At 45.1% G+C, this 26,047-nt stretch overlaps 1 protein-coding gene across 2 annotated transcripts; it reads right to left on the bottom strand.

Moving 5' to 3' along the window:
* SEC24C (SEC24 homolog C, COPII coat complex component) lies at positions 1 to 25,717 on the bottom strand. 2 transcript variants are annotated; one of them, XM_082406847.1, is made up of 24 exons: positions 25,482 to 25,717; positions 23,532 to 23,731; positions 20,723 to 20,858; positions 11,467 to 11,642; positions 10,883 to 11,257; positions 10,433 to 10,569; positions 9,133 to 9,201; positions 7,711 to 7,822; positions 7,354 to 7,481; positions 6,034 to 6,172; positions 5,714 to 5,829; positions 5,410 to 5,534; positions 5,057 to 5,248; positions 4,758 to 4,851; positions 4,426 to 4,542; positions 3,903 to 4,073; positions 3,310 to 3,406; positions 3,075 to 3,220; positions 2,711 to 2,849; positions 2,451 to 2,569; positions 2,174 to 2,353; positions 1,721 to 1,912; positions 1,396 to 1,485; positions 1 to 1,251 (listed from the first exon to the last, which is right to left on the bottom strand). In XM_082406847.1, exons 2-24 carry the CDS (start codon positions 23,701 to 23,703, stop codon positions 1,111 to 1,113), a joined length of 3,363 nt encoding a protein of 1,120 aa, XP_082262973.1. In that variant the 5' UTR covers positions 23,704 to 23,731; positions 25,482 to 25,717; the 3' UTR covers positions 1 to 1,110. The 2 variants fall into 2 exon arrangements, with proteins under 2 accessions (XP_082262973.1, XP_082262974.1); XM_082406848.1 differs by lacking the exon at positions 9,133 to 9,201 and having other exon boundaries at positions 25,482 to 25,715.
* Positions 25,718 to 26,047: the final 330 nt, after the last annotated feature.

The following is a 26,047-nucleotide window of genomic DNA, read 5'->3' as shown; positions in this document are numbered from 1 at the left end:
TGCTGGTTACATCTTAATTTATTTTATTTCTTTACAAATTAAAGATGCATTGAAAAATAAACCAACGAAGAGAAATGAGAGGTCCAGAGCAGGGGCGTCCCGGGCTGGGAGCAGGCAAGCCTGGCCACCATCAAGCCTAGCCCTTGTCCTGCCCCAGCCAGGTGGGGTTGGAAGATAACTGTCAGCCACTCTGTCAGTACGAAAGCCTGAGTGGTGTCCTAGCAGGAGAGACTAGCCACCTCTGCCTCTCTCCCCAACAACCTCCAGCTTGGAGAGCAGTGCTTCCAGCGGGAGCTCAGAGTGGGATGTGGGCTGGCTCTGTGAGGTATTGCAAGTTGATGACCAGGCTCCCTACAGAACCATCCAGTGTTGGGGCCTCTCCAGCTGGAAAGGAGGCTGATACCGCTACCAGGTCTTAATATACTTTGCAACTCTGTTCTCACGCTCGCTCATTCATTTCTGATTACGTGCCTCTTCACCAAGTGATCACCAGTCATTTCAGGAGAGAGAAAGATCAGTGGAAGCAGAGCAAGAAAGCTAATCAACCACCCTCAGTCACTCTGAGTTGGCTGTTGACTTCCAGGCCCAAGAAGACTGACCACTTTTCTACCATCTATGGTCTATACCCCAGCTCTTGTGCACCTGTATGTATGTTTATCCCTAATATAGGAAGTTGTTGATGACAATGAGCTGAATTAGCAGCCCCTCCCCCTGTAATAACCCTGGGATCCTCACTCCTTCCTGCCTGCCCTTCTCTTCTTGGAGGCTGGTCCAAAGGGACACATAATATTAATCAGGGTCTGGGTGGCTCCAAATCCCCCAACACCAAATCATATACAGTGAACTGAGAAACTACATTCATTACGACAGGATTAGCAGGAAAATGAGGGTAAAGTGAGGGGATAGGGGCACCTTCCAACAGCAGGACATGACAGAGTGGTAGGATACTTGAGCCCAGAAAGAAGGTGTCTCCTTATACCTCCCCCTCCCCCCAAAGAGACTGAGGTCAGCTTATATGACTTATAATATATGGAACTGTCCCAATTTCTCTGCTGTCCTGGGGTATTTTCTGGAAGCTGGCCTGGACCCTATGCTGTTTACCCACATGCTCTAGCTCAGTAGCTGCCGAATCTCCTTGTGCATATGACAGAGAAAGTCCACATAGGATGCTCCGCCGCTCAGGCTCTTGTCTTCCACCAGGAAGTGTTTGAACAGTGTCTCCAGCTTGTCCTCTTGTTTCACCACAATAAGCTACGGCCAGAACACAGGGTCATGAGGCAGGGCTAAAGGGAATTAAACATGCCCTGAAATCCCATTATCTAGTCACTTACTCCCCATCCCCCTTCCCAGGGAGGAGTTGACAAGGTAAGAAATCCAGGTTCAGATCAGTGTTACCTTCATGTACCGTGATCTCTGTGCCCTCAAACTGTCAATGAGGCCTCGCACCTTCTTGGACAGCAGATTATCCAGAACTGGCAGAACACTCTGGAACACAAAATTCATTTATCCTTACGGTAAGGTATGCTGAATCCAGAAGTGAAGATGGCGCAGCACAGATTTATGCATTATCTGAAATATGGAAGCCTGTGAAGAACGACAGCACCCTCCCTCTCTAAGTGTACCCTGCTATTTAAGGGAATGAGCACACTTTTCTTGGCTCCTAACTCGTATCACAGAGTCTACTTCCACACCCACATTCTCCTTGACTCCCTGCCCTCACCAAGCCACTGGTGATCTGACTGAAGGAGGAGACACCGAAGAGGCTCTGGACAACACCCTGCTGGACACTTGCTCCCACCCAGAGGAACAGGTTGAGCCCATTCTCCAGCAAATATATATCCCCGTTGCTTAGACGCTCTTCAGATGCTCGAACTGCTGGTGGTTCAGTGGTATTCTCAATGGGAGACTTTGTCTAGACAAAAGGAAGGGGGCAAAAGGTTACCAAAGACCATAAGACTCGTTTGCCCACCCGCACCCCCATCCTCCACCCCCATACACACAAAATTTCAGAAAGCTAAGCACCTGAGTAACTCTCAGTATGAAAATACTACAGCAGATAAGATAGGTAAAAAATTCATGAGTGTCAAACACAGATAATATTAATCCTTCCCTTCCTCCTCCTATGATATCCCTTTCTCACTACAATGTCTCACACTCCAGCACTCAGTCGCACCAACGGTAGGAGCCGAGGATAGAAGAAGACATTGGTCTCAGCCACATCCATGGAGGTAACCAGCTGTCGGACATAGGCCCGGTCATCAGTTGTGACTTCAGCTCCAGGCTGCAGGACATCACTCTTCAATACACAGTTCAGGTAAACTGGGAGTAGCTTCATGCACTCAGGAAGGATCAACTAAGGGGGTTATCAAAACAAAGTCAATGATCATGAGAAATCCCTCCCAATGCAAAAATGTATCCCAACAACTCCTCCACCAATAAGCTTGCCCTACCTGTCCTGCAGAGGAGGGGCTGGCACAGTTCTTTCTGTAACAGGCCAGGATCTGGGCACACTGAGTGATGAGAGTGTCACGAACAGTCTTCACAGGGCTGTTCAGGACCCCCCGGTATGCTGGATGGGAAAGGGAGACAGCACAGCCACTCCATCACATGTGCCTTCCCACCGTCACACCCACTCAGGAATGCTGAATCGCTGACCATGCTGGACCTTTCTCTTAGCCCCAGTCCCACCCTGTCCTGCCTCTGCCCTCACCAAACTTGGCCATGTAGTTGATGAGTGTGTCAGTCTCACAGTTTCGATACAGATCAGCCAGCTGAGTGCAGCAGTTGAGGGCGAGGTTGTGGATGCGGAGCCGTCGCTGCCCTGCACAGCTGGTATAGAGCAGGGCACACTAGGGGAAGGGAGAAAGGGGGAATTCACACCCCTCCCTCAGCAAAGCCCTCGGAAAACTGCCTCTTTGCTATATTATTAAACTAGAAGACAGACATGAGCTATCCCTTCTCCAGCCTCTTCTAGTCTTCTCTACCCACCCCTCACCCCCTTCCCTACAGCCTATTTATAGCCAGTGAAATGACCGCGGACACTTCTTCCCCAACCCCTGCCTCCTGCCCCCTACCTGCAGGAGGGCTCCACTCTCTTCATTGAGCCGATCGTCATGCTTGAACTCCACAGTCACCGTCTTGTCCCCATCCAGCCCAGCCAGCTCCACATCTGTTGTGTTGCTCATGTAGAAAGCCCCAAAGAAATCTACAGCACGGATACCTGAGGCCACATGGACAGGGCTAAAGGTATGACAGGTGCCTCCCTCCAGACTGAGCCCCCCCACCTGCTCTTCTCCAACTAGGACTGACCAGTGCTTGTCCGGACCCGCATCACAGCATCAAAGCCAACGACCTTCTGTACATCCCGACGCAGGTCACTCAGGAACCGCTCCTGGTCATTTTCCACCTGCATCCCCCCAGGCCCAGAGTCACATCACTGACTACATATAAACAATCTCCCTGCACCCCCTCCACTCTACAAGCCTGCAGAATTCATAATGAAGATAATAATAATGATGATGATAATGACAGCTTTTAAGCGCTTATTACATATTACATGCCAGGTATCACATTAAGTGCCTTACATATAATTACTTAATCCTGATGACAAATCCTAATTAATAACTATAAAAATCCCATCTTATAGATGAAGAAACGAAGGAGAGCATAATTAAGTAATTTATCCTAGGTCACATAGCTGGTAAGTGGTAGGGCCAGAATAATCAACCCGGGACTGATTCCAAGCCCCGTGCTTCTGACTGCCACACTCTCTTCTTTACACTGTGCAGTCTTCTCCTCCAACGCTATTCCTATTAATGAGTCAGCAGCTAAGGGGCCACTCCACATGCAGGCAGGCATTCCCAGTCCTGCTTCCACCTGCCACCCAGAGTCCCATGCCGTACCTGAAAGCAAGCGTATTTATAGACAGAGCCACCAGTGAGCTGGGGTACAACAGAGAGCGTGGCCACATCCACATACTGGTTAGGGAAGAGGAAGAGGTCTACGCAGCAGCCTTGGGCCACACACTCTTTGGCCAGGGTCTGATAGGCACCTGTCTGAGGCTGGAACAGAGTCTGGGGAAGAATAGAAAAAAATGTTCAAAGATCTCAGTTCCACCCTGTTTGAGAACTGTATATGTAATGTGGGATATTCAAGGGCATGTAAGACTTCAGATCTACCTCTCAGTTTGCAATAGTAACAGAACAGTCTCTTAAAAAAAATTTAAAAAAAAACTCTACCAAGGGCTTTGGGATGGGGTAGAGGTGTGGGAGCAGTGGAGAAGGTTGGCAGTCACGGATGTGACATGTGAAAGGGCAGAGGATCCAGTCCCAGTCCCCCTCAAGAAAGTTAAAGAGTACTGCATTGTGAAGAGACAGCATGTTCCTCTGTAATAGAAAGTCCTCCCCGCAGCTCCCAATCCCATACCTTCTCCTTGTCTGTGTTGATCAACTTCCTGTCGTCTCTGTTCTTCAGTTTCCCTGGGGCCTCTGCAATGGGCAGGGAGGTGTGGAACAGAAAGAGCTTCCCTGCACACTCAGCAGCCTAGAAAAGAAGAGAGATCTACTTGTCTATTCTTTCCTTTATTCATCCATTATTCATTCATCCCTTCCCTCGTCATTTACTCAGTGCCAACTATGTCAGACAGGCTGACTCACTGCACAGCCATCAATCACTGAAGAAACAGGGGTTGTATCCTAGGGGGTAAGATGGTCAGAAGACAGTGTTGCAGAGGTGGTTGCCAGGGACTCGAGCCTTACCTTCAGAGCCTCCATCCCAGCCTGGATAACTGGGGCAAATACTGTCTCTGTCTCCCTTGTGTCTGCAAACATTTCTGGAATCTGATCCAATAAGCTGAAGAGATAGGTGATAGGAGGCAATCAAAATTGCTATCCACATTTCAAATCCCTCAATTCCCTGAAGAGTCATCTGGCCCCCAGACTCTGAGAACTCCTGAGGCACAGCCTCTGTCCATCCGCTGAACCCTCTGCTCAACTCTCTGGCTTTCTGTGGTTGTACCCACCCCACCCCTGCTTTACCCCCACAATCTAACTCCTACCTGGTGATGACTGCTTGAGACTCATTGACATTGACCAGGAAGCCATCCAGCAGTGGCACAAACATGTCACCCACGTCAGATACAACCATCATCTGTGGCTGGGCCAATGAGCTCTTCACATTGTAGAAGTGGAGCACCTTATTATAGGTGACAAAGCCAACGCGGACTGCTGACTCTTCTGCCCCGCCCTCCCTGTAGAAGGTGACATTGTTACCCACGGTTGCCACCTTCTCCACCACCCCACTTCATGACATCAGGATCCATGATGTGCTGAGTTAACCCAGCCACCCACCCCTAAGCCCCCTCCTCAGGCATCATTATCCAAAGGAAGCACCTCGGCCCCTAACTCTCACCTAGGCAGGAAGTCTAACAGTGACTTGAGCTCCTCACAGAGGAGCCTAACAAGACCACTCCTGATGGCATTGTAGGAGACGTCAATCATGAAGATGAAGGCAGGAGGGCTGGGGAACTTATTGTTCTGCAAAGGAAGGAAATGTTGGCAGCGGGGGTGGGGAGAGGGGTATTAGTAAGCAGGTCAGTTGACTAGAGAGAAGTCAACACCAAAGGGGACAATGACGGGGTGAGGGAAATGACCACAGCAAGTCTCAGCTGTCTCATTGTCCACCCACTGCTGCTTCCCACACTACCTTCCCTCACCTTGCAGTAATCTACAGTGGCCAAGAATTCATAAGAACCCAGGGACAGCTCAGGACGGTCATAAGCATCCACACGTTTGCCGGTATGATCCAGATGTTGAAAATACTGGGGGGGAACTGTGGGGAGTAGGGCAGAGTGTTACTCAAAGGTCCACGCTCAATCTTAGTTGGGTCCTGGCTGAGCTCACTCTATTGCCCCACATCCCCACAGGCGCCTTATTTCCCCAACTCCTGAACCAACGGACCCTCATCTATCTAACTAGAAAGAGAACAATGAAGATGCAATCCAGATCCCCCCAACCCCAGCCTCTGTGAACATACCATCGTTGATACAGCTGCAAAAGCAGCACTGGAAGCGCCTCCCTCCCTCAACGAACTGCATGAAAGGGCACATGTATGCTTTGCAGCGATTGCAGCGCAAAGGGCCAGACTCCCCGTGGTCGACGACATACGGTGAAGCCTAAAGAGCAAAGGGGAGGGGCTCAGACATAGAGGGAAGCTACAGCAGGGAGCTATATGTGGCAACAGATGAGGAGGAACAACCTGGAGGGAGAAGGGCATGGCTCAGATAGTTTGCCTGGGGAGGGAGCAGAGAGAAGGGGAATGAGGACAAATGTCAAATGTCCCTAAGGAATGTCCCTAGGAGTCTAAATTCTATAGTCCCCTCTCCTTACTCCTCATCTCTAGAATTTCACTTCTTCTGGAAAGAGAAGAGCAACTGTGGAACTGGCCCAAACAAGCCAGGGGCTGACATGGACGTATGAGGAGAAAACCAGAGATTACCCAGGATTCTCATTTCTGGCCCAATCTTCAATCCCCTTCACTCCTGCTCTAGGGATCTTGACTCCTACCTCATTTCCCAACAAAGTATCTACGACGTTTGTCCTCCCCAATCCCTGGATTTCTGTGAGCCTACTGATGCCCAGGCAGATGTCACCCTACAGATAAGAGACCAGCAGCCAAGTGTCCAACCATCCCCACTGAGACCCAGGAAAAGAGAAAGAGAAAAACACAGAACAAGACAGAGAAGCAGGATGTAAAGTGAGCCATGAGTATCCAGTTACAGAGAAATCCACCCCAAGTTCATTAAGCTAGGCATGATCATGAGGGTATCCTACCAAGGCCTGGCAGAGCAGCTGCCAAGCTCTCTCTCTTTCAATGCTGATTCTAGGTATTGGAGTGACAGATCATGGCCCAAACCAGGTAAGAGAAGGACTACTGGATCTTAATCTACCTTTCTCCTTAATATGCTGTCCTAACATCTCGACCTACCTGGGATGACAGGAGAGCATACAAGAAAAAACAGAATGATGTGCTTCTAATCATCTGGAGATGACCATGCTATGAGAGGCTCCTGCAACCAGTTGTCTTCTCCCCTACAAGTTGGCCTTGACTCTTTCCATAATGTGTTTCCCCTGTGGACTCTGCTCCCATCCAGCAATTTCTTGGGCTTTTACTCTCATCCCTACCACCCCCTTCAGGCATGGGCCCTGTGACAGAAAGCTATTGAAGATATTCGCCCCTCCCGCCCAACCAAGACTTCCATTGTGACTGCCAGAATCACATCTAGGAAGAAGTCCCACTCCCCACTCCCCCTCCCTTCCTCCCTTTCGTTATACTCTAGTCCCTTCCCTGACTCACCTCCTCTGGGGGCAGCCTTGCCAGCGGCTTGATGACAGCTGCCAGGGGCACCTGAGCCTGCTTAGCCATGTCAGATGTGCAAGGGATATTATAGGATGTGCATCGGATGTATCGGGGACTTGCATTCCCTGAAGAGGAAGTAGAAAAGCTGAGTCAGATCACAGAATCACTCCAGACACTGGCTCTTCATTGCCAATCCACCCCATCATCCCAACAAATGCTAGAGCTGACGGTGGCTTTTTCCCCCTAGAGACCAATGAGGGACTGGTCTCTGATTAAAGACTGACAAAGCCCCATCCATAAGCTGATAATGCTGGAGAAAAAGTCCCCGCAGGGAGTAATTAATGCTCTTCTCACCTTGGTCTTTCACGAGGAAGTTGGTGGTGACTAAGGGTGGCACCTGGCCCCGTACTCCAGTAACAAATGGCTCTGAACCCCGGTTGTTCCTGTCATCCTCAATAACCTGAATCTGTAGGGAAGAGGTGAAATGAATGAAGTGACAGATGAAAAGGGAGTAGCGGGTCGCAGAGAGCTAGGAGAAAGAAACACTGGAGCTGCAGCACGGAAACTAATAATTTGCCAAGGAACACACCTCGTGCACCAGGCCTGCTCTCCTTTAGGAGATCATATAAAATGCTGTAATACCAATCTTCCACTCCACAGTCAGCAGCAACATGCTGGACAGGCAACATTGAGAAAGGGCTTCCTTATGAATCGCCCTGATCCCCAATAAATGGTGATCACCCTGTTATAATACCTACTCCAGGAAAGCTCCAGCTCTTATCACAAGCCTTCAAACATGATCAGATTCCACTTCCCTCCCCCATCAAACCTCCGCCTCCCCTTCTCTTCCCAAGACACATTCTGAATCAGAGCAGGAGAACAGACAACGGTAACCATGTAAAAATGAAATCTACCTGGAATGACTCTACACTCAATGAAAGTAGAAGGGACAGGGTGAGGAGAGGATTACACAGCAGGAAATGATCAGGTAAGGTGAGGAAGCAGATGCTGCCTTATTTTCAGGTAAGCCTCAGTGTGTAAATATGGGAGAAGAGGATATTATAGCCCAATCCTCAGTCCCCCACATTTTGACAGACCCAGCAAAGGAAAAAAAAAAGATTTTGCAAAGCTGGTGATCAGACCTTCATGCAGGCTGATAACATTTGGTCAGTTACTTCAAGATGGGTTTGGTAAAACCAGAAAAAGTAAAGGGAGAATAAGACTCTGTATCCCATAGCAGAAAGAGTTGAAGCTTAGAAGTATATCAGAGTCAAACAGACTCTCCAGATGAGAAAGTGGCCCACACTTTCCCAAACCAGCTGTCCCCTCCCTGTAAGAATTGACAGTTTCCCAAATTTGTACATTAGTAGCCACCTACCCACATGTTTCTCTACAACAAGCAGTAGACAAATCAAACCCAAAAGGGAAGGATCTACTGTTCAGTTTTGTCCTGTTCCATCCTATGTCACATGCAGGCTCCTGGAGGAGCCAGCAGGACTAAAACCAAAGCTTAATACACCATCTGACCCCGCCCTTCGATCCTGACCTTCTACCATCCCATACTTAAAGGCACTGCTAACAGCTTGCTACTTCTTCATTATATGGTGACTCGAGGCATGCACATCCTTCTAGCTTGTAAAAGCAAGGGTCTAGAAGGACTAAGGGAAGAGGATGCGGAGGGATGGACATGGTGGATGAGGTGAAGATGAGGTCACAGGCATGCATGGGTGACATTAACACAGGGATGACACACACACACCCACCCCCTGCACTTACTGGACTAGGAATGGCATCAGGGTCTATTCTGTGCCTGGTTTTCTGCTGAGGAGGCAGCTCATTGAGTTGCTTTTAGTGTTTTAATAATAAAGGCAGCAGGGGAATACAGGGAGGGAGACAAAAGAACAAGAAGCAGATGTTACTTCTCTTGGCCCTGATGAGTTAGACATGAACAGCTAGAGCCCAGCTCATACTGCTGAAATCAGGCCCCCCCTAGATCAGAAATTCCGAATTTTTCTGGGTCAGAAAAGAGCCTTTAATGGCTCAGGCTATGACGTAGAAAGATAAGGAAGGGGGCAAATAGGAGGCAAGAGGGGTTATACGGAGGGGCTGAATGGGAGAAATTTTAAGAAGGAAGAAGAGGGATGGTTCCCTCCAAAAGGCCAAGCCTCCCATGTAAGAACTATTCTTATGCTGAAAGAAGCCTCACATCCAACCAGACTCTCCTTCTCACTAAAGGAGGGAAAAGGAAAGAGGGACTGCTTAATCCTCTAGAGTCCCCCTTTGCCAACTGGGTCCCTCACCATGATAGTTCCCCAACGGAAGAGGGAAGAGAACAGAATGGAATATGACAATGGCTAAGCATGGTGAGGTAATTGACATAGCAAATGTTGCAGACAGAACTATAAAGTGGCCTCCACTTGGGAGTACAGTACCAGCCTCTATTCTGCATATGATGAGGAAGGCCTGAGTATTATGATGGCTCTGAGAGTGAGATTCACCCTCTTCCTGGGAGAAGCAACTTCCCCACATTGCCCTTGAAATTGTAGTTTACTATTCCCCATCCACACAGCAGCAGGCTAACAAACAAAAGTATTGGAGGCTTCCTCCTAAAACACTGTCCAAGTAGGGGCAGAGAGAATCCAGAGAGGCTTTCCTTTTCTTACCACCTAACACCAGAGAATTTCCACCAGCTCTACCCATTAAGAAGACTGCTATCCTACTAGATCTAAGAGGACAAGACCTGGACCCACCCACTACTCCACAGAAGAGCAGAGGTTACCGTGCTCTGTCCAGCAGTGACAGAATGCAGCACTCAACCCAGAGCTCTACTGATACTGCTGATCACTCCTGGTTTCCCTTCCTTTCCTGCCCAGCTATGAAGTAAAAGTGCCCCCAAAAGACTTCTGGGACTTCAAGTTCTAGTTAAAGAGTCAAAAATTACATCTAGGTTCTACACCTACAAGATGATGAACGAAAAGGAAAATCAGAAAAGGCTAGGCAAACATCTCTTCTAGGTTGACTCACTTATCTGGCAGCCACAAGCTCCTTCCCCAGGACCAAATAAGTATCTACTTACAGGGCTCGGGATGGCATCAGGGTCCAGGCGCTTAGGAGGCAATGGTTGAGGAGGCCCAGGCTGACTTCCAAAAGCGGCTGCTCCTGGGTAGGGACTTCCATAATTGGACTGAGGGCCCCGGGTTGGTCCATAGGAACCTGAGAGACAAGGACACAAGGTTGATGAACAAATTATTCCTTCTCTATCTCTTCTTAAGGCCTCATGGAAATTACTAGGCTCCTACAAATGTAGAATTGAGAGGTACAGTAATGACCATTCAGAGAAAGCCCACACTATCTGAACTAAAAGAAAAAAAAATCTTATAAACCCCAGATCCTAGTAATAATACCCTGAAGCTGTCTATCTAGTTCACCACTTAGCAAGCGATACTAAAAGCAAATAAAAACAACAACAAAAACACGTGAATTGCTAAAGCCTTTGGCTCCTAGGAAGACCTTGGGAAAAACTCACCATTTTGTTGCAGCTGATAGCCTGGCTGCTGGGAGGAGTGCATAGGTGGCGGTGGCGGTCCTGGGGGCCCAGTCATTTGGGTGCCAGGGGGCAGAACTTGAGGAGCAGGTGAGGACACATGGTTGGGCTGGCTCACTGGGGGCCCCCCAAAACTCTGTCCAGGCAAGAGAGGACCAGTCATCGAAGGCATCCGAGGACCCCCTGAAGCTGGGGGTGTGAAGCTGGAGGCCTGTAGTGGGACAGATCGCTGGGGAGGCTGGGCCCCAGGATGACCCTGGGCCTGGCCAAGGGAAGGAGCTTGGCCCTGAGGATAGGAGCCATACAGACCAGAGTTAGGGAAACTTCCTGAGGCTGAGGCCAGCGATGTTGGTGGGCCTGAGAAGTAGAAGAAGTAGAGTCAGAACCCCAGTCATTCTGCCTCCTTGTTCAGTAAATCACTTTCCTTTCCACATGAGGGGCAGGAATGACTCCTCCCATCTGCTGGGGCTCAGAAGCACAAGAAATAAAAGGGAGTCAGGTATAGCCCCAGAGTCTGATACTTCTAAAAAGAAGGGGACAGTATTCCTGTGGTCACAGCTACTCACCATAGCCTAGCCCTGAAGGTGGAGAGGCTGGGGCCACAGCACCACTGATCTGCATTCCTGCCAGCTGAGCAGTCACCTGTGCACTTGTTGGGGGAGGGCCATAGGGCTGAAGCACAGCTGGCTGGCTGACCACAGGGGCCAATACGGCTGACCCAAATGGCTGATACCCAGGGAGCCTGTGAAGAGAAGGAAGGCAGAGGTTTCTAGTGGGCCGAGACACCCTTCAAAGTTGGCAGGAGCTCCACATCATATAGGAAACTATATTGTTTTACAGCATCTTACTCTCATCTGGGCTCTTATATGGCTTCACATTTTTATGTATTTGTGAATAAATTACATTCCTCATGATCTACACTGTGATTATTCATGGCAAACCTTGTTTTCCATTAGGTTCACTCCAAAAACATGTGTCGAACACCCTCAGATCAGAGTATTATTCACTCTGCTAGATTATCACCTCCTCTGCCTTAATCCTTTGTTGACAAACCACCTCAGTTCTGTAATCTGAAGCACTGAAGGAGTCAAAAGGGAAGGTGCACAGAAGCATTAACACAACAGGAGCTTAATAAATGTGGGCTCAAACAAATGCAGTTTGATTGTTTAACTTTTAAACCGAAGTATCACTTAATCCTGGGAAAGATGTTAGAAATATCCATAAGATCAGAAGAGCAGGTCAGCTAAGTCTGGCATTCTATACTAAGCAGAAAGATGATGCTAACTCTACCAGAGTTAAGGACTAGACAAACAGGACATAAGCCAGGTAGCCTTCTAGCTGGGTCTATCTAGCAAAGCCTCGTTATTTGGATAGCTGTCTTGGATACTCCCATGGTATCAGATGGCATATTAATATATAAATTCAAAATCATTCCAATATCATTGTATACCAACTAGCAATTGCCAACAGTGTTTTACAGTAATGTTACTGCAGAAATCTATAACATAGATTATTATACATAACAAGCTCCTTCTGGGATTTCAAGAATGAATCAAATTCTTCACAACGGTAGCCTGTTACACTGAAATTCTGATTTATCCTTCCTGCTTATTTTGTCTCTACTAAATAACTAGAACTTTATTATGTTTGGTCAGCTTCTACTAGTTCTGCAGTTTCACACTTTTCATTTGTTCATTCAACTAGTATTTTCTGGGCAATATGCTAGTGAAACTTACCTCCCTAAGCTCTTTGTTGGGCTTTGCATTTTTTGTCTTCCATAGCAACAAACATACTGTTAGCCCCATGGCAGATGCTCATAAATCCTTGTCAGAATAATTATATTCCATAGTACTACTCTATTAACATGGATAATACTCTCCACTACCCAGTGGTATTCTATCACATACCATAGTAACAATAAACCAACACCTTATCTGTACATAGCTTTATAATTTACAAAGCATCTCTAAGTGCTTTATTTAATTTAATTCTCACAGCAAATTAATGAGGGAAACAGAGCAGACAGAAAACTAAAACACTAAGCGTATAAGTAGCAGACTATTCTAGGACTAGAACCCAGACCCAATTCTTAGTCCAATGTATCAATACTTTACTTTTTAATTGTGAAATATAACATAAATAGAAAAAATACATAAAACATATACGTACTGCTGAATAATACAAAAACCCATGTAACCAAAAAGCAAGTCAACAAATAGAATACACCAAAGGCCCTGTGTGCCTCTCCTCCATCACAGCCCTCTCCTTTCTCCCAAAGATAACTACTTTCCCAACTTCTTGATAATTGTTCCCTTGTCTTTAAAACAATATAATTCAGCTATGTCAGGTTTTTAAACTTTTGTAAACAGAATCACATTGTACATACTCTGAACTTTGCTTCTTTTGTTCAACCATATGTTTATGAATTCATCTATGCTGTTGCATTTAGCATTCTCTTTCATCACTAAATGCTATTCCACTAAATAAATATGCCATGATTTACTTAAGCATTTTACTACAGATGGATATTGGGGGTTTTCCAATTTTTAGATATTATCAATAATGTTGCTATGTTCAATCATATAATCAACTTGTTTATACATACATGAGTTTTTTCTAAGGCATATAGCTATGAGTGAAATTACTGGTTTATATGATATGCATATCTTTAATTTTAACAGATAATTCCAAGTTATTTTCCCATAGCAGTTGTACTAATTTGCATCTGACCACCAGTGGATGAGAGTTCCTGATACTCCATATGCTCAGCAATATTTAGTACTGTCAGACTTTTTAATTTTGCCAATCTGATGGATACATAGGAGTATCTTGTTGTATGTTTTTTTAAATAAATTGATTAATTAATTTATTTATTCATTTTTGGCTGTGTTGGGTCTTCGTTGCTGTGCGCGGGCTTTCTCTAGTTGCAGCAAGCGGGGACTACTCTTCGTTGTGGTGCACGGGCTTCCCATTGCAGTGGCTTCTCTTGTTGCAGAGCACTGGCTCTAGGCGCAGGCTTCAGTAGTTGTGGCGCACAGGCTTAGTTGCTCCGCGGCATGTGGGATCTTCCTAGACCAGGGCTCAAACCTGTGTCCCCTGCATTGGCAGGTGGATTCTTAACCACTGTGCCACCAGGGAAGTCCCTTGTTGTGGTTTTTAATTTTTACTTTTTTCTTTACTTAAGAGGTTGAACAGCTTTTTAATATGTTCTTTGGCCATTAGTATCCCTTATGTCATAAAATACCTATTCTGGTTTTTGCCCATTATTTTTTTCAACTGAATTGACTTTTTCTTATTGATTAGTAGCAGTTCTTTACATACTCTGGATACTACTTTATGTTTATACCTACTTTATATGTAAATATCTTTTTCCATTCCGGAACTTGTCTTTCCAATGTACTTCCTGTTTAATGTCTCTCTCTTTGATCATTCCCATCAGCACAAAAACATACAAACATCTCAAAAAATAACCAACTATTAGTGGAAACAACCCAAATATCCATCAACAGATAAAGAAAATGTAGTATTATATGTATACAATGAGATACTGCAATAAAAAGAATGAAGTACTGATACATGGTACAACATAAATGAACACTGAAAACATTATGCTAAGTGAAAGAAGTCTGTTACAAAATATCATATAGTATATGATTCCACTAATATGAAAGTCCAGAATAGGGAAATCTATAGAGACAGAAAGTAGATTAGTGGTTGCTTAACATTGGGGGAGTGAGGAATTTAAGGAAAACCTAAATAGGGATAGCTACTTAGATAAAGGATATGGTGTTTCTTCTTGAGGAGATGAAAATGTTCTAAAACTGACTATAGTCATGGTTGCACATCTCCGTGAATATACTTAAAACTATTAAATTGGTATACTTTAAATGGGTGAATTGCATGGTATGTGAATTATATCTCAATGAAGTTGTTTAAAAAATCCAATCAAATAAAATTGCCCTAAAACCTCACATCCCCCTCAAGCTCTTGCTCTTCTTTTAGCCAAACATTAGAAAAGAATTGGTCTATACGCTGTCTCTTTTTTCTTTTGGCCACGCCACACAGCTTGTGGAATCTTAGTTCCTGGACCTGGGATTGAACCCGTGTGCCCTGCAATGGAAGTGCGGAGTCCAACTACTGGACTGCCAGGGAATTCCCTATCTCTACTTCTTTAATTACTATTCCTCTCTCTCTTTAAAGATCTTTCTTTCTAGGTTCATTTTCCTTTTTTTCCTTAGTCTATCCCTTAGTAGTTTTCTCAACCAAGGCCTATACACTGTAACCTCTCAGTCTTTGTCTGCAAATGTCTTTACTCGCCCTCTCTCTTCGCTAGGTACGTAATTCTACGTTGACAGTTACAGTCCCTCAATCAAGGTACTAGTCTACTATCTGCTCTCCTCTAATAGTCCCTGTTTCCTCTAATCGATATTTTTTTCCTCTGAGAAACTCTAACGGCCTGGATTGAGGGAGAGTGGTTGTTTAGCATTTGCTTCTGGAAGGTACTCCAATGATACTGCTGCCCAAGATCAAAATTTTTTTAAAGTTTTAAGATATAGTTTCCATACCATTAAATTCACTCCTTTTAAGTGTGTACAATTCAACGGTTTTTAGTAAATTTACAGAGTTGTGCAACCATCACCAGAATCCAACTTTAGAACATTTTCACCGCCCCAAAAAGACAGGTTCATTTGCAGTCCCAAGACCTTTTCTTTTTTCCCCCACTTATCCACAGCCAGCCTGGGAGAAACAGGACTCCTTATTATTTCCCTCAGCCAGTGTGCAGATTTTTTTTTTCTGGTCTACCTGTTCACTGAAGGTGTAGCCTAGGTCCAGACTTCATAAACAAGGTCTCAGTTCTAAACCGCAGCTCAGAAATGCCCAAGGTACCGGCTTAAACTTAAGCCCGCAGGTTCTCAAGATGATAATTTCCACCCTCTCCACAGGCAGCCACAGTGTCAACTTACCACTCTGATTTTCAGTTCCCACTTGGTCTCTGGCACTTGAGGATTTCACTTTCTTTCTTTTAAGCTTGATTATGTATTTGAAAAAAAAGAATTGTTTCTATTTCCTCTCCCCTTTCTAGATGTTTGTGGCAGAAGGGTTTTAGGTTACATTAATCTACTTACCAGCTGAAATTCTTTCACCTGCCTTCGTATCTCCACTGAAACTACATCTGTCAATGATGTCGAACCTTGCCAAACCCAACAGTCAATTCTTCGTCTACATCTCACCCTTCAGCAGCAAATGACACAGCTGATTATTCTCTTTACTTCCTAAAATACTTTCTTCACCTAGTTTCAGGATGCTACTCTGTCAGGCTAATCTCCTACCTCACTACTGCTCTTTCTCAGTGTGTTTGTTTTATTTGGCTGTGCCAGGTCTTTAGTTGTGGCATGTGGGATCTTTAGTTGCAGCATGCAGGCTCTTAGTTCCCTGAACAGGGATCGAACCCAGGCTCCTGCACTGGGAGCATGGAGTCTTAACTGCTGGACCACCAGGGAAGTCCCTCATTGTGTTTTGATAGCTCCTCTTTTTTTTTTTTTTTTTTTAATAAATTTATTTATTCATTTATTTCTTTTTGGCTGCGTTGGGTCTTCGTTGCTGTACGCGGGCGAGCGGGGGCTACTCTTCATGGCAGGCTTCTCATTGCGGTGGCTTCTCTTTGTTGCAGAGCACGGACTCTAGGTGCACGTGCTTCAGTAGTTGCGGCACCTGGGCTCAGTAGTTGTGGCTCGGGGGTTCGAGAGCGCAGGCTCAGTAGTTGTGGCACACGGGCTTAGATGCTCTGTGGCATGTGGGATCTTCTGGGACCAGGGCTTGAACCTGTGTCCCCTGCATTGGCAGGCAGATTCTTAACCACTGCACCACCAGGGAAGTCCCTCTGACTGCCTTTTATATGTTGGTAAGCTCCAAGGCTCAGTCCTCAACTCTACTATTTACTCTCAATGCTCACTTTCTAAGTGATTTCATTTAGTCCCATGGCTTTAAATAATGTCTCTATACTGAAGACTCCCAAATTTGTATCTCCAGTCCTGACATCATTCCTTAGCTGCAGATCCATATACAACTGCCTACTCAGCATCTCTACTTGGTAGCTAGTAGCTTTCTTAAACCTATAATGTACAAAATAAAACCCTTCATTTCACCCCCCAAATCTGCTCCTTCTCAAATATTCTTCATCCCAGTAAATAGCACTATTTACCTAATTGCTTAAGTCAACAGGTTAAAAGACATCCAGAATTCCTCTTTCTCTCTTAACTCACATCTAATCCTACCGACTCTACCTTCAAAATATATCCCAAATCTGACTGCTTCTTACCACCTCTACCACTACCATCCTAAACCAAGCCAAGATCATCCCTTACCTGAACTACCGGCAATAACCTCCTCATAGGATTCCCTACTTCTACTCTTGAATTCAGCAAAGTGACCTCTTTTTTAAAGTAAATATATTTGTTTCAATTATTAGAGAATGGGGAGAGCACAAGCAAAATTTTTAAAAAGTAATGTTTTTACTAATCACATTTGTGATAGTATTAGTATTGTTATACTGAGATTGTTGTGTATAATAAGGGATAAAATAAATAAGAAATTGTGGCATATTCCAATATTCAAATTCCATCATCCCCACAGTCTTGAGACTCAAGACTCCTGGTGTGGAAGAAAAGAGATACAGATATAATGAAGAGGTTAAGTAAAGGTTCTGTAGTCTTGAAATTGAACTGAAAGTACATATTTAAACTAATGAGGTACTGTAACTTTAATATATGTAGATATGTATTTCTTAGCTATGTCCACTGAAGAGGCCTAGGAAGTGACCAGTCAGGCAGCAATGAACATTCCTAGTGCCCAGGTTATAGTCACAAAATAACATTTCTCACCAACAAAATAAAGGATTTCTTGGAAAAATGGCTAATTCCTGGTCTAGAATATAAATGTACAAGATAAGCCTGAAACATCTCATTAGACCTAAAGATTACTAGGGTCATGTCAAAAGGACTCAGGAGTCAACTTGAAGAGGCTCGCATTGGTCAAAGACAGGACACTTTACACTCCAATAATGATGATAATTGCAGTGAATTGAAACCCATCAAATACGTTTAAAACTATAAATTAATAATGATATTAAAAATAAGAATTGGTCAGGGGCTTCCCTGGTGGTGCAGTGGTTAAGAATCCGCCTGCCAATGCAGAGGACATGGGTATGAGCCCTGGTCCGGGAAGATCCCACATGCCGCAGAGCAACTAACCCTGTGCGCCAAAACTACTGAACCTGCGCTCTAGAGCCCGTGAGCCACAACTACTGAAGCCCGCGCACCTTGAGCCCGTGCTCTGCAACAAGAGAAGCCACCACAATGAGAAGCCCGCGCACTGCAACAAAGAGCAGCCCCCGCTCACCGCAACTAGAGAAGGCCCGTGCGCAGCTATGAAGACCCAACGCAGCCAAAAATAAATAAATTAAATAAATAAATAATTTATTTAAAAAAAAAAGATATTATGTGCCTTCAAAGTCTTGCTCCACACTATCCACACGGATCAAATCTGGATCCAGTCTCTGGATTCAGCTGCCAATTTGCAGGAAATACAAAGGAAAAAGGAAAATACTGAACTGCAACATGAATATGCAACCCAGATAATCCAGGCTGTGGGAAACTCTTCAGGTCAATTAGCTTGGAGTCCTCAACAGATAAATAGTAAGAAAAAGAAAGAGATAAAAAGGGAACCTATAGACTTAAAAGACACATCAAGTTGTTTTTTCTTAATAGGTAAAACTAAACTGTGGTGTCTAGGGATGTACCTTTGGATGTAAACTATTTTAAAAAACACAAGAAAGTGGCTACTATAAAAGTTAGGATAGGGAATTCCCTGGTGGTCCAGTGGTTAGGGCTCCACGCTTCCACTGCAGGGGGCATGGGTTCGAATCCTGGCTGGGGAACTAGGATCCCACATGGCCAAAAAAAGTTAGGATAATGGTTACTTATGGGGGGAGGGAGAGAGCGATGATTGAATTGGAACACATGGAAGGGGTTTTAGGGGTGTGTGGCAGAGTTCTATTTCTTGATCTGGGTTGTAATCACTTTATGAAAATTTACTAAGCCATACCTTTGTTTTGTATGGTTTTTGTGTATGTGTTTTACATTACAATGAAAAGATCCATCACATAAATGAACGAACAAATAAATGGGGAACATGTTACTCTCCAGCTTAAAAGTCTCCAATGGCTTCCCACTGCAACTAAAATTAAATTTAAACTTCTAACAATGGCTTAGAAAGCACTACATGATATGGCTCCTGCCTATGTACCTACTTTATCTCCTCCACTCTCCACTCTGCTCTAGACACACTGGCATTCTTGCTCTTCTTCACATCAACCAAATTAATTTCTCTACCAGGGCCCTTGCACCATTGTTCCGTCTATCTAAGACACTCATCCCCCAGATCTCTGGGTACCTCCCTTCATCATTTCACTGTGGTTTCAAACATTACTTCAGAGAGGCTTTCCTTGACCAATGTATTTAAAACAGCTCCCTACCTCCTCACCACTCATTCTCAATATCCTTATTCTGTTTTATTTCTTATTTACATTTGACTACTTGTTATCTTCTGTGTACTCCATGAGACTATAAGCTCACGAGGGCAGAGACTTGATCTGTTTGATAATGCTTTATCTCCAACCTCTAGAACAACATCTGACACATAGTAGTACAAAATAAATATTTTTAAGTGGATGAATGAATTAATGAATTCCCTATACTGCTTCTCAGAGTTTTCCAACACAGAGGATTAGGGAGAGTTTCCTGGGCTCTTTCTCCGGGCTTACATTGAATATTAAAAATGTATATTCTGGACACCTAATAAAAATGTCAGTAAGTGACTCTTGCACTACCACATACCCTACACGTAGTTATACTTTATTCTTTGTTTACCAAAAAACAAACAGCATTCCAACAGAGATGACTGCCCTCCTTTAATGGACTTCCATGCAAAGACAAGGGTTTATTGAGTCATGCACCACCAAAGTTTTCATCATTTATGTAGTTTTCCTTTGAGTATCTTTTCTTTCATAACTGGTCACACCCAAACTTAACCAATAAGTCCTACTAAGTGCCTGATCTAAAGGAAAAGGGGAAGTCAGAAGAGACATAAATAATCCTGAGGTTCTTTTTTCCTGTTTTTCCCGTAGGGTAAGCTCAGAAGGACCATAACAATTATTAAAGATATGTCTAGTCAAGGAAAAAACCCAAGTTCACAAAAATAGAAAGAATATGAAAAAAACCCAGGTACTTAGATGGGTCAATAATCCACAGGGTGGACATTAGCAGCACCTGTAACCTGCAAAAATGAGAACAAAATACAAAAAGATGAAGGGAAGAGGAAAAGGGATGTAAGAGAAAAGCAAAGAAAAAAAAAAAGAAAAGAAAAGTAAATAGGCCCTCACACATTCCTAATTTTTCCAGTCTCATCAGACCAATTTTAGATTGAGCCAAATACGTACCTCTGAATGGACTTGAGGACACGGCGAGGGGGAAGGGTAAGCTGGGACGAAGTGAGAGAGTGGCATGGACTTATATATATTACCAAATGTAAAACAGATAGCTAGTGGGAAGCAGCCACATAGCACAGGGAGATCAGCTCGGTGCTTTGTGACCACCTAGAGGGGAGGAATAGGGAGGGTAGGAGGGAGACGCAAGAGGGAGGAGATATGGGGATATATGTATATGTATAGCTGATTCACTTTGTTATAAAGCGGAAACTAACACACCACTGTAAAGCAATTATACTCCAATAAAGATGTTTTTAAAAAAAAAAACAAATACGTACCTCTGCATCTGAACAGTGGAGCTTGGCCCATTCTGTACATCTCCTTGTCCAAACTGGCCATATGCAGTCTGGCCACAAGGGCCCTGTGCTGTCGAGGCTGGAGGTGCCCCTGAAGAAGGTGGGGCTCTTGAAACACCTGAGGGTAAAGAAGAGAAACTAAGCAATTGGGAAATAACTTTCTCCTCCACTCTGAGCAAGGAATGCAAAGCAAGGATCAATAAGCTCAGACCTTTACTGCAATATCACAAACATAATACCATAGCTTGGCAATGAAAAGGACACCATCAACATGCAACTCCAGCTACAGGAGATTCTGAACATGGATGCCCAGCCAGAGAGCCTCTACTCTTCTAGACAGGTATACTACAGGTGAAGCTGGAGCCAGAGCCACAAAAATGTAGGGCCTTCCTAGGATCACCATACACTCTCACTCAATCCAGGACAGTCTAACGTTCTTACCCTAGACAAAACGTCAACTCTTTTAAGGAAAAGATCCGAGGCTTCCCTGGTGGCACAGTGGTTAAGAATCCGCCTGCCAATGCAGGGGACACGGGTTCAAGCCCTGATCCAGGATTATCCCACATGCCGTGGAGCAACTAAGCCCGTGAGCCACAACTACTGAGCCTGCGCTCTAGAGCCCTCGAGCCACAATTACTGAAGCTCGTGCTCTGCAACAAAAGAAGCCACCGCAATGAGAAGCCTGTGCACTGCAATGAAGAGTAGCCCCCGCTCACCGCAACTAGAGAAAGCTCGAGCGCAGCAACAAAGACCCAACACAGCCAAAAATAAATAAATTAATTAACTAATTTTTTTTTAAAAAGGAAAGGATCCCACTCCAGAACTCAGAAACTTAGAGCATACGTGAGAAAGGTGGCACAGAAGGTGACCAAGTAACATTCTAAACTAGGTTGTAAAGAAAGGCACCTCTTAGGAAGACTATTCGGGACATCCCTGGTGGTCCAGTGGGTAAGACTCTGCGCTCCCAATGCAGGGGGCCCGGGTTTGATCCCTGTTCGGGGAACTAGATCCCACATGCATGCCGCAACTAAGAGTCCGCATGCCACAACTAAACATGCCACAATGAAGATCCTGCATGCCGCAACTAAGACATGGCGCAGCCAAAATAAATAAATAAATATTAGGGAGACTATTCTGCTAACCTCTTCTTCATATATTCTACTCATCCTACCCATCTTCTTTTCAGCCATTTCTAAGTGTTGGCACTCCCAATAGCACATGGCTCAGGAAAGTATTCCCACAGGTTGGAGAATTTGTTTCTGCCCAATTGTTCAGTCAGGACAGGTCACCTGCCCTCCAATTACTGCTGTCACTATGTCTGCACAAAAGCTGTACTCCGTCCTTTCTGCTCATCAGAGCTGCCATCAAAGCTACTTCTACTACCCCCAACCATCCTTCCTGCATGAGATGCAGGAAGAAAGCAATTAGTTACTTGGCATATCACTTTGGAAATATTGCTGACCCCTGTTCAAACTATTGTTTTTTTGTTTTTCTTTTGCTCTGCCCTCAGTAGAGATTAGACACTATAGAACCTGCCTACAGGAATATGATTAATCTGAACCTGCTCACTAGCCATCATAGAACCAGATATGTTTTCCTCTCAATAACAGAGCTTCCTCTTGGGGCAATGCCAAACTCCACCTTGGTAAGCCAGGACTTGACAGATCAGAGGTGGACTCTGTCCAGCCAAAGTCCCAACTCAGAGTTAGGCTCTCCAAAGCCCTGAGACCTAATCTCACCACTTCGCAATTCTTTTCTCCAAAGTCATAATTAAAATGGTCATAACTTCAATCATTTCCCAAATCTTACCTATGCCTCCTTGGTGCCTCTTTTTCCCATATCTCTTTATGGAATTTACTGTCTTAAAAAGCATAAAGCATTTGGTATACCTAAGTCCTTAGCTAGCCTAACCAAAGATCAAATGTCAACCATTTTCTAAAAAACCCCTATGAATAATATAATCTGTAGATTACCAGCTGCTCTTCATGAAAAAGTAACGTAAAAGCCAAACACTGATCCTAAGGCAGCACCAGATTGGTTTCCTCTTATTTCCCTGATATTAGACAACATATAAGAAGCCAAAGAAACTCAAACAAAGGAAAAGGAATGATATCAGCAGGAAGATATGAGAGGCACCAAAAATCAGGCACACAAACATCACACTTTTCATCCATGAACTAGTTCCCCAAGTCCCAGAGTCATTTATAGATAGAACTATGAGTCCGATGAGAGGCATTATCAATATACGTGAGAAACAAGTGATTTCAGAGGGACTTTAGGTCAACAGAAATAATTAATCCTGGTCACAGGCTCTGGACGAGCTGTGACCACAACCCTTCCATCCAGCTGTGAACAATGCAGCCAGGTGAGGCTGCACAGGGTGACACCCACAGGAAGTGAACTGCCATTGAACCTGGAAGATGTGCTCCCACTAGATGTCTTAAGGCAGAGACACAGTCACCTTATAAAAAAACAGGGAAAGGTGGGAATTCCCTGGCAGTCCAGTGGTTAGGACTCGGCACTTTCACTGCTGTGGGCCTGGGTTCGATCCCTGGTCAGGGAGTTAAGATCCTGCAACCTACGTGATGCAGCCAAAAGGGAAAAAAAACAAAACAAAAAACAAAAAAAGGGAAGGGCAGACTGCCCACAGGACTCTCAGTGACCAAGGGCCAGATTCATGTTCCTCAATCCCAGTCACCACAACCCTTTAGGCAGCTTAGGTAGGGCAATACAACCCAACCTGAAGACTACTAATTCCCCTCCTTAGCTCAAAGGAAGCTTGGAAACATACCTGGGGGAGGGGTTTGCTGATAGCCTGGTACTGGGCCATTGTAGGCTCCATAGGAAGTGGGGGCGGTTGTGGACCCTGGTTGCCCACCATAGCTGGATTGATGATGCCCTAGGTAGGCAGGCTGGGGCTGCCCAAACGGCGGCACAGGTGGAGCTGACTGGTTAAGGTTCATTATGAGAGCATCCCCGACTTGGTCTCACCTATTAGATGAGAGAGAAGAGAGAAATTAGTCAAAATCAGTTTTTTAAAGAGAGAGCACTATTCACAGTAGAAGTAGAAATAGAAAAGGACTGACCTTATCAGGCAGTGATCAGCCTAATCATTCTCACACTACTACAGGATCTTTGTAATTTTCTTCCCCAGACAGCAGACAGACTGCCTCCTCAAAGTAAGGATTTTGTTACTCTGAACCCTATGCCTTGTCACTGCCAAGAGGGTATACATTTCAACCTCAGATAGGCCCACTGGAATGGAGCAGCAGCCTCCATTCCCCAGTGGTATGATTTCTAGTGTCTAGTCATACAAGAAGTCCTGCCACTGATGAACTATTGTGATATTACAGGTAAATGAAACAATGCTCCCACTTTCCATTCATTCACTCTAGCATCCATTCATTCCACAAAACGGAATACCCTCTAGTGTGCTAGTCATTTTTAATCACTCAGACTACATGTCTAAGACAGATTAGCTAAATTCCCTCCCCCTCAAAAGACAAATTTTAGAGTAACCGGTTAGAAAAATGACATTCTTTGGCTAAACTGCAGTAAATCAAGTGCTACTCCATCCCCAGTCTTCCCACCAAAAGAGTGCATGGACTTTAGAACTGAAGTATTAAAATCACTAAATGTAAAGGACAGCTGAAAACTCTAGCAAGGTATCAGATTAGAACTGAGTGCAGGCCTGGCACAAAAACTTCTCACAATAACCTAGGGAAACAGTTCAAAGATCAGTGGCAAAGTTAGATTTCATGGGAAAAGATCATTCACCTTATCCTTCAAGCAGAGGGGACTGTAAGTATTCCAAATCCCAATGCACTTCTCCAACTCTCCTGTTTCTGCTCTTATATGCTTGTAATGAATCTAGGCCACCACCAAAATTATTACAATCTTGCCCAGCAACAAAGGAATAAATTGGAGAGCCTTTCCAAGGTCCTTCCAAGAACAGGACTATCTTATCACATCTACTCTTCATAGCCTGATCATTCCAACTATCCTATAGACAGAAGGGACCCAGGAAGCATAAGAGCTCACAGCTACTGCAATGGAACAATGGGTCTCTCCCCTTTGCTAGGTAGGGCCATCTTGACTACAGAAAAGCTGAGCTGCTCTTGGACTAGAACTCTTTAAATTCAAAGCCATCTCAGGAGCTGTTCTTCCAAATCCTAAACCTCGCACAGGTCACTACATTAAACTTGACAGATGTCCTCCTCTTATTTTCCTAAAGTCAGTGTGGGGGTGGGGATGGTAGGAAAGGAGCTTCTTCTCGAGGAAATAATCCCCTCAAACACACCCAAGAGTTTGGAGTCAGGCTCAAGTTTCAACTCCACTCTGGGTGGACAGTCGAGGGTGACAACCCAGGAGGCGGGGCAAGCTTCCTAGAACTCTGAAAGTAGTCGAGCTGTGGAGGCTGGGAGCGCCGGGGATCAAGACCGAGAAGCCAAGCCAGCTTCTCGGGCCGCGATGAGAGAGACTTCCACTAAGTAGGAGATCGAGCGTCTTGCGCCCTTCAACAGGCTCAGGGCAGGAAGCGGGAGCCGGAATCTGGGCCGGGAGGAGAGAAGGGAGGGTCTAGGACTGATTCTGGATTGTGGATGCATGAGGTGAGGGTCTCTCCCCGGGCCCCGCCCCCGGGCCCCTCCCTTCCTTCTCAGACAGGACCCCGATCTGGCCAGTGATACCCCGGTCTCTCCTCTGCTTTCCTACCCACCAACCTCCCGAAGCCACTCCTCACCCGGCTCCAGATCCAGGTTCGACTTCGTTCCTAACGTCAAGGCTCCCAGGCTCCACTTCCGGTTCCGAGGGGGCCGGCGCGTCGCCCCCGGAAGTTCCACCCCCACGCTCCAAGGCCACGCCTTCTGCCACGTCTGCAGTAAGCACGCGCCAAGGAACCCGGATGCCGCGCATGCGGTACTTTCCCTTCTCGTCATGGCCGCCCCCTAGGGGCTCCGCAGTTTCTTATGCATTTCCGTTTTTGTTTTTGTTTTTGTTTTGCCCAGATGTCCTGGTAACCTTATGGTCCCACCAGCTGAGATGCGATTGAACTACGTTTAGTAACTCTCCTTCTTATGACATATTAGAAACCTCTGATTTAGAGTCCTGTAGCGATTTCCTGCTGACCCCTGGCCCCATTGATTTCCGTCTTGGAGGTTCTCACCCATGACCTTTGCCGGTCTTGAGATTTGCGGAGCAGAACGTACAATTTTTTTTTAATATAATTATTCTGATGTAATACATCTTTTTAAAATTTATTTATTTTGGCTGACCCATGGGGCTTGCAGGATCTTATTTCCCTGACCA

Source organism: Balaenoptera borealis (assembly GCF_965194805.1).
Source record: "Balaenoptera borealis genome assembly, chromosome: 10".
Classification (NCBI taxonomy): Eukaryota; Metazoa; Chordata; class Mammalia; order Artiodactyla; family Balaenopteridae; genus Balaenoptera; species Balaenoptera borealis.
Note: the sequence above shows the minus strand (reverse complement) of the source record. Positions and strands in the feature narration are given on the sequence as shown.

Coding starts and splice junctions, on each gene's coding strand:
- SEC24C (XM_082406847.1), bottom strand. CDS start 23,703: ATGAACCTTAACCAGTCAGCTCCACCTGTGCCGCCGTTTGGGCAGCCC. Junction 10,570..10,882: donor CTATCAGCTGCAACAAAATG/GTGAGTTTTTCC, acceptor CTTGTCTCTCAG/GTTCCTATGGACCAACCCGG. Junction 5,249..5,409: donor CTGTTAGACTTCCTGCCTAG/GTGAGAGTTAGG, acceptor CACCTTCTACAG/GGAGGGCGGGGCAGAAGAGT.